Raw genomic sequence first — 9576 nt, forward strand, 5'->3', positions numbered from 1 at the left:
ACACACACACACACACACACGCACATACATACTTAAATTAATACTTTTCAAGGTTTTAATACTCTAATAAACATGTGCATGAACAGATATGGATGCTTTATGCAAATGTATGTTTATTATTAGTGAAACTATCCTCAACATACAGCATAAAATATTAGTGTAAATGTTTTAAAGTAAGTTTTAAAGTAAGTTTCACAAGACACCATGTACACATCACCCCACGTGACTTTCCACACCTGTTTCAGATTCATGAGATACAAAGCTGTTCTGAGAAAGAAAGAGTACTTAGTCATGAAAAGATGCTAAATCAAATAAGTGCATATATTAATTATAAATAAATAATAAAATAAATAAAAACAGTTACATCCAAAATGGGGAATAAAAAAAAAACTTTAAATAAACAGCATGTGGCGTCAGTGATTCGCCTCTAGAGGCCGCTATCGTATTGTATAACGCAACCCAAAAATAAAACTATGGATTTTTGCCAATAGTTCAAGCAATTAATTATTATTAATAACAATAATAAAATTTATAATAAAGATAAACATAAATGAATGTATAAAAAAAAAACATACAGCAAATTAACATGCAAAATTGCTGCAAATGTGTCTGATCAATTGCAATCAAATTCAAAACATCAGACAGGAATCGTGATCAGAAAACAGACAAAGATCAGGCGATGAGAAACAGAATCACAAGGTGCACAAGAGAAATCTGAAACCTCTAATAAGAAAGGTTTTGTGGGGTCCGGGTGCTTGTGAAAGAGGCTTTTCATTTCATGAAGGCTTCATTTGTCAATTTCAAGGTTTTAGACCTACGCTTCAACAACATAGTAAGTAGGTGTTGCAGTTGAGCTGAAACCTCTAAACTAAGCCCTGATAAAAATTTGAGAAACAAAGAAGCTGCTGTAATTTCTTGATCATTTGGGGAACTGGCCAAATCACCAAAGCAGAAATCTTGTCCTGGCCGATGATGCACCTAAGGGAAGCTATGGTCCTCACATAGAATTCTAATTTTTCCCCTTATATATAGTTGGTTATCTTTGAGTCATAGTATAACTTGGCACACATGCATTACATGTGTAAAAGTATTTTACCATACAAGAGTAAATGCCCCTATAATTAATGCAGGGTTTAAGGGCATCCCTTTCTTTTACCACAAAGAAAATCCCAGCTGAAGTCAAAAATGTAGATGGCCTTATATAACCTTGACTGAGTGCTCTGCCATAGCTTTATGTTCGGGTCTAGATCACCATGAGGAAGACGTTGGACCATCGGATTAATTAGTGAGTGGAACGTTCAATACCGTCCTGTAGTTCTAACCAATTATTGCTGTTGAAAAAAGAGATCTTCAGGAGTATTTCAATATACTTTTTTTTACAGTGAAAGCATGATAAAAGATGAACTCTGGTGGTCTCAGTGCAGTGTTTTGGGGCTTTGGATTTCCCACTGCTGTGGTCACAGAGAGGGTAGATTTGAGAAGTGATTTAGTGAGTAAGTCTGCTAACCAAGAACTCTGCAATCTAGCAGAAGCAGATCCGCGAAGTCGAGGAGGAGTTAGATTGTGAAATTCAGGTTTTTTGGAATAGAATAGAATAGAACAGAATACAAATAGAATAGAATAAATTTGAATAGAATAGAATAGAATAGAATAAAAATAGAATAGAATAGAATAGAATACAAATAGAATAGAATAGAATAGAATAGAATAGAATAGAATAAATTTGAATAGAATAGAATAGAATAGAATAGAATAGAATAAAATAAAATAAAATAAAATAAAATAAAATAAAATAAAATAAAATAAAAATAGAATAGAATAGAATAGAATAGAATAGAATAAAATTAAAATAGAATAGAATAGAATAGAATAGAATAGAATAGAATAGAATAGAATAGAATACAATACAATAAAAATAGAATAGAATACAATAGAATAGAATACAAATAAAATATAATAAATTTGAATAGAATAGAATAGAATAGAATAGAATAGAATAGAATAGAATCGAATCGAATCGAATAAATTGGAATAGAATACAAATAGAGTAGAATAGAATAGAATAGAATAGTCTTTATTTGTTACAGATACCTTACAGCCCATTGAAATCTGTTCTTGCTCAGAAGCTGGGGTCTGGGTGGGTTTATTTCAGAGGGACGATGAGAAGGTTGTTGTTGACACGCAGATGAGTCCAGAAACACGCATGTAACGTGTTAAATAATTACAGTTCACGTTAAACGTTTTCTTCCCATAGACCTTCATTCAGGAAAAGAGCTGAACGTGACTTAAAGCGGATGTGCCAGTGTTTTTAAAAGCCCAAACTCGGTAAACACGTGAATAATAAAGCATCATATGTAGAAGCACACGTGTCCAGAATACGGACGCTGAACACGTTTTATTACGCGTTTCTAAAACAGAAAACTGTTCAAACTCAGCCAATCTGCGTGTCTGTACATAGTATATTTTATTATTAACTCTTTTCTTGAGTTTCGACTTTCAGAAACGCTGTCTGGTCGCATTAAGTCACGTTTTAGCTGCTATGGTACGGAGCTCTGGAGCATAACGCGGTTGAGATGCGACCCCGCCGGTATGGGAATTAAAGCGGCTGCGGCCCGGGGCTGCGTGCTGGTCAACCAGGCTCGGATCAGTGGTCCTCAACCTGGTGCTGTACTTAACACTTTGTTTATAGTGTGTGTGTGTGTGTGTGTGTGCAACATCTCGCAAAATCTCAGTAGGTTATCTATGGGATATTTTACGTTTACTTCTCTACACCCTTCTAGTCCAAAGTCGTGCGTTCTTTTATCACGTGACCCCCAGAGACGCTATGCTGTGTGTTACTTAGGAAACATAATTGAGCAGTTCATCTATTGGGTTTGTTGTTGTTTTTGTTGTTGTCACGTGACTCTCATATACACTATGTAGTTATATATAAATACATATAAATGATTGGAACTATAGTCAAAGTAATGACAAATTGAAATGAAATTGAAATGAAATTTCAAAGAAGCAAGTCACTAAAACGATCCGAGCTTTCCCGCACGACACGTGATACTTTGCTAGGAGACGAATCGCGTCGATTCAGTGTCTGTCGGCCATGTTGGAAAGCCGTGTTGGTTGTCGGGAATTGGACCTTACACGCTTACTGTATAATCACAAAGCAATTACGTGTTGTTTTTTTTTTTTTGCGCTTGTAAGATTCAATGCCGTTTCCCCCATATGTTGTTATTATTCTAAACTTTGTTTTGTATTAAAATAGCGCTTCAGCGTGTGTTTACGCTGGGGAGAATGATCCGTACAGACCACTGTGATGTAACAGGGAATATGCAAATGAGCTCTACAATATAACCGTAGAATCCCAGCATCTTAACTTCAGTTCACCAACAACCGATGAATCGAACAGAAGCGATAATAAGCAGCAGTTATAAAAACAGTGATTATTTATTTGACTCTTGTTTATTATACAGCTAGTAAGTGGGCTTGTAAATGTTTCACAGTTTGGTTTTCTTATTTCTCAGGAGAAAAAGGTTTATTTAGTTCCCATAAACTGATGTTTGTCTGTTTAAAACTGACTGGTGTTTTTGCTTTTCTTCACCACAGCGAGGTAGATTGTTTTGTTTATATATATATATTTTTTTAGGTGAAATGAATTTTTCTCCCACAACACTGTACGTGGGTGATCTGCAGCATGAAGTAACAGAGTCCATGCTGATGGATGTATTCAGCCTTGCAGGTGACATTCACTCTGTCAGTGTCTGCAGGGACTGGAACACCGGCACTTCACTCGGCTATGCATATGTCAACTTTTACCAACAGGAAGATGGTAATTCAAACACCAAAATCCATTCACTATTTGCCCATTTTATACAGTTTATAGCTTATTTAGTGCTAAAAAATGTAACATGTACTAATTAACTGTTTAATTACATTGACTGAGTGATTTATTTCCTTGGGATAAATTCTTTAGTTAAAGCTGGAATTTGTTTAATGAACTACCAATCACCTTTTTAGTACCCATCTCTCCCAAGGGTGCCAATAATTCTAAATCCGACATTATCCAGGCTTTTTTTTATTGAAATTAATGACCTGTAATGAATTTTGTTTACGCAGCTGAACGCGCTTTGGCGACACTTGATAGTGAGCTCCTTATGGGGCAGCCAATGAGAGTTAGGTGGTCTCAAAAGGTTTCCAGCATGAAAAAGAGCAGCACTGGAAGCTTATTTATCAAGAAATTGGACATGGAGACAATCGACAGCATGGCCCTCTATGACCTCTTTTTAAACTTTGGGAAAATCCTGTCATGCAAGGTTTGAGCTTTGTTTGGAATGTGTTAATTTGATTAACATCTGTATTGCATGATTAGCATGTTTTTGTTTAAATACTAACATCCTGTGTTAGATCTGTTTGATATAAATTGTGTGTGTTAACATGACGTGTCTTTCCTGAAGGTTGTCGCCTATAAGACAGGGACAAAAGGGTACGGTTGTGTCCAGTTTGAGTCTCAAGAAGCGGCGAATTTGGCAAAGGAGAAGCTCGATGGCAAATTCTTCAACGACTATAAAGTGTAAGCTTTCGATAGAAAGGGTGTTTTTGGTCATATTGGGGGTGTTTCAGTCAATATCAGGAGGTCATTTTGTTGGTTAGGCATAAAGACAAACAGCAGTGTCTAAGAGCAGTGTCTCTGTTGTTTTGCAGGTTCATCGAACACTTTAAGCCCTTTGAGGCGCGCCAGGATGTGACGAACGGCCGCTTACAGGTCTTACACACATACACACACACACACACACACACACACACACACACACACACACACACACACACACTTAATTATTAATAACATATATAGGAAAATTTTTTAGTAATACGCGGTTGTAGTAACGAGTGTACAGTGAGGAAAATAAGTATTTGAACACTCTGCTATTTTGCAAGTTCTCCCACTTAGAAATCATGGAGGGGTCTGAAATTGTCATCGTAGGTGCATGTCCACTGTGAGAGACATAATAAAAAAAAAAAAATCCAGAAATCACAATGTATGATTTTTAAACTATTTATTTGTATGATACAGCTGCAAATAAGTATTTGAACACCTGAGAAAGTCAATGTTAATATTTGGTACAGTAGCCTTTGTTTGCAATTACAGAGGTCAAACGTTACCTGTAGTTTTTCACCAGGTTTGCACACACTGCAGGAGGGATTTTGGCCCACTCCTCCACACAGATCTTCTCTAGATCAGTCAGGTTTCTGGCCTGTCACTGAGAAACACAGAGTTTGAGCTCCCTCCAAAGATTCTCTATTGGGTTTAGGTCTGGAGACTGGCTAGGCCACGCCAGAACCTTGATATGCTTCTTACAGAGCCACTCCTTGGTTATCCTGGCTGTGTGCTTTGAGTCATTGTCATGTTGGAAGACCCAGCCTCGACCCATCTTCAATGCTCTAACTGAGGGAAGGAGGCTGTTCCCCAAAATCTCGCAATACATGGCCCCGGTCATCCTCTCCTTAATACAGTGCAGTCGCCCTGTCCCATGTGCAGAAAAACACCCCCAAAGCATGATGCTACCACCCCCATGCTTCACCGTAGGGATGGTGTTCTTGGGATAGTACTCATCATTCTTCTTTCTCCAAGCACGTTTAGTGGAATTATGACCCAAAAGTTCTATTTTGGTCTCATCCACATGACTTTCTCCCATGACTCCTCTGGATCATCCAAATGGTCATTGACAAATACTGTAAATAGTTTAAAAGTCATATATTGTGATTTCTGGATTTTTTTTTTTAGATTATGTCTCTCACAGTGGACATGCACCTACGATGACAATTTCAGACCTCTCCATGATTTCTAAGTGGGAGAACTTGCAAAATAGCAGAGTGTTCAAATACTTATTTTCCTCACTGTATATTCGAATTCATTTCTGATGAACGGTTTAAATAAAATTTCACTTGGACACGAAAACAAAACCCCACCCACCTATTCCTTATTTCACACAGATGATATTTTAGGTGTTTAAATGATATGCAACCAACACACACACACACACACACACACACACATACAGCATGCTGACTTTGCCTTCTCTTCTCCAGAAAGAGACGGTGGACCTCTTTGTGACGAACCTGGATAGGAATATAGATGACGAATGTCTGCGCGTGGAGTTCTCCAAATTCGGAACGGTCACCAATGCAAAGGTCACTAATAATCTCTCCATTTGATTCCTTTTCAATCCAATAACCCGCATCCATGAGTTCTCTGGCGTTTATGTGCAGCCAGTCGTAATGTGCCCCCTCTCGGTCTCCTACAGATCATAACTAATAACGGCCGCTCCAAAGGATTTGGCTTTGTGCGTTTTTCATCGTTTGAGGAAGCCATGCAAGCGAAAAGCAAGCTAAATGGCCAGATGTTGGGCCAAAAGCAAATGTTTGTAGACGTGGCTCACCAGAAGGAAAAACGTCGTCGAACAAAAGCAAAGAAGCAAGTCAAGTAAACAGACAATAATAAAATAAATGTAAAAAATTTAATAAAACTTATTTGCACTGTAGGACGTCACACCATGGTTTTCATAAAGATACAAAAACAATTAAACCACACCATACCGCACACGTTCACTTAAACAATCACATCAACCACCTTATGTGATTATTATCTACTGTACATAAGCATACCCTGTATCCATAAACATACTCTGTATATACAATTTTTCCTATTTTTCCTATATATATCTTTATCTTTATATATTTTTATATTTGACATAGTATATTGTTTTTGGTTATCTGCCTCATTTTTTTCCCTTGTGTATGTGACGAATAAAATTTGATTTGATTTGATTTGATTTGATTTGAAACGCATATGACATTCTAAAGGTGTCAAGGCCAGGATTTCGATCCAGGGTCGACAGTGTGGGGAAAACACTTTTGAAATGTGTGAACCCAAGCACAGAGATGAACTCGGACAGAATGAAAGTTCCAGTATTTATTAAAAAAATAAATAAATAAATAAAAAAAAAAAAGATGGAAAAAGGCAAATGTTAATCATTTCCAGGGTCTTTGGAAACAAAAACAAGCATCCAAAAAAATTCAGAAAAATTAGCAAATTAAAAAAAACAACAAAAAAACTTACAAAGGGTAATACGCACAAGGAAATAAACACAATTACACCACAAACCGAGAAAAACAAAATGAAATACAGGTCAAAACAATTAACCTCTGGAAAAAGAGTAATGAAACAAAGTGGCGACATCTAGTGGGTAATAAAAGGATAACAGCGAGGAAAAAGCAGAACCCTGACAGGATCTCAAAATAAATAATACTGACTAAGGTTGAAGGGTTTCATCGATAACTCTCTCTCTCTCTCTCTCTCTCTCTCTCTCTCTCTCTCTCTCTCTCTCTCTCTCTCTCTCTCTCTCTCTCTCTATTTTTTATCCTTTTATTTACATTGAAGACATTTGCCACAAGCCCTTATTGAACTCTACACTGCACATTAAGGACACTGATGGCTCACTAATGCTTTACTGATTTTACTGACAGTAATCATTATGCAGTTAAGCTCCAACTTGTAAATTCTGTATTATTTGTGTATAACTGTATATAATTATACATTCAGAGCACATCCTAGATGATTATATATATCTGTATACAATCTGTATATAAACAGTGTATCATCTTTGTACCATTGTACATATAATGTACATATCTCTACATATTTTGTGCCTTAAACACATCTTGCTACTGTGTGCACTTCTGCTAGATGCTAAACAGCATTTCGTTGTTGTGTACCTGTACTATGCAATGGCACTAAAGCTGTATCTATCTATCTTATCCTGAGCGACTTACATCTGAGTGGGTGAGGGTTAGAGGCTTAGCACAAGGGCCCAGCAATGGTGGCTTGGTGTTGCTGCGATTTGAACTCATGACCTTCTGATTCAAAGTCAATGCTTTTACAAATTAAAATTAAAAGAGAAACCTAATTCATTTTGTCAAATGTATAAACAGATTCAACTCCCAATACCTACCACTACAACTATTACTAGTGTTAGGGATGCTATTACTACCACAATTACTACTTCTACCATTAGTACCAGTTCTACTTCTATTACTAATACCACTACTAATACTATTGCTAGGTTTAGGGTTGCTATTGCTACTACTACTACAAATACCACTACTACTACAATTACTTTTTATATCACTTCTAATACTACTTCTACTATAACTATTTTCACGCCTCTATGCACTGCATGTACTGCATACCCAATTTTTTGTGCCTCTGCCACTACTACTACTAAAACTACTACTAGTACCATTGCTACTACTACTAACTACCAATAGGTCAAGTCAAGTCAAGAAGCTTTTATTGTCATTTCAACCATATATAGCTGACGCAGTACACGGTGAAATGAAACAACGTTCCTCCAGAACCCTAATGCTACATAAAACAACACAAGACAACAATCACAGAAACAGAAAACACAGGGCGAAGGACTAGTAAGTGTCCTCGCCACATAAAGTGCATGTGTGCAACCAGTGCAAACAGTGCAAGACAACACACATAACACAAAATAGCTCCACCAGTAAACCTGTTGTAACGAGATAAAGTGAACAGTAGCAAAAATGTAAACAGAATATTGAATACTACTACTACTACTACCAATACTACCACTGCTACTACTACTTACTACAAATACTTCTAAAACTACCACTACTACTACTATTACTACTACTAACTACTAATACTACCACTGCTACTACTATTAACTACCGATGCTTTTACTACTACCACTACTACTGTTACTACAACAACCAGTACTACCACTGCTACTACTAATAACTACCAATACTTCTACTACTACTGCTACTAATACTGCTACTATTACTATTACTAACTACCAATACTACTACTACTGCTTCTACTACCAATACTACTCTTATTACTACTACTACTACCACCAATACTACCACTGCTACTACTACTTACTACAAATACTTCTAAAACTACCACTACTACTACTATTACTACTACTAACTACTAATACTACCACTGCTACTACTATTAACTACCGATGCTTTTACTACTACCACTACTACTGTTACTACAACAACCAGTACTACCACTGCTACTACTAATAACTACCAATACTTCTACTACTACTGCTACTAATACTGCTACTATTACTATTACTAACTACCAATAATACTACTACTGCTTCTACTACCAATACTACTCTTATTACTACTACTACTACCACCAATACTACCACTGCTACTACTACTTACTACAAATACTTCTAAAACTACCACTACTACTACTAAAACTTTCTTTTCGGCTTCTCCCGTTAGGGGTCGCCACAGCGGATCCTCCGCACGTTTGATTTGGCACATGTTTTACGCTGGATGCCCTTCCTAACGCAACCCTCCCCAATTTATCCGGGCTTGGGACCGGCACTAAGAGTGGCTGGGGATGGTTCCCTGACCGGGAATCGAACCCGGGTCGCAGCGGTGGGAGCGCTGCATCTTAACCACTAGACCACCAGGGGACCTCCCCAAACTACCACTACTACTACTAACTACCAATAATTCTACTACTACTGC

At 37.1% G+C, this 9576-nt stretch overlaps 1 protein-coding gene across 1 annotated transcript; it reads left to right on the forward strand.

The window, feature by feature from the left end:
* The first annotated feature begins 3308 nt into the window (after positions 1-3308).
* On the forward strand, positions 3309-6773 carry LOC310738861 (polyadenylate-binding protein 1-like). The gene is made up of 7 exons (XM_083564299.1): positions 3309-3467; positions 3638-3820; positions 4108-4304; positions 4446-4561; positions 4693-4753; positions 6079-6180; positions 6294-6773. The coding sequence occupies exons 2-7, from the start codon at positions 3643-3645 to the stop codon at positions 6474-6476; spliced, it is 837 nt and encodes a 278-aa protein (XP_083420425.1). The 5' UTR covers positions 3309-3467; positions 3638-3642; the 3' UTR covers positions 6477-6773.
* Positions 6774-9576: the final 2803 nt, after the last annotated feature.

Source organism: Silurus aristotelis, assembly GCF_946808225.1.
Source record: "Silurus aristotelis genome assembly, chromosome: 16".
Taxonomy (NCBI): Eukaryota; Metazoa; Chordata; class Actinopteri; order Siluriformes; family Siluridae; genus Silurus; species Silurus aristotelis.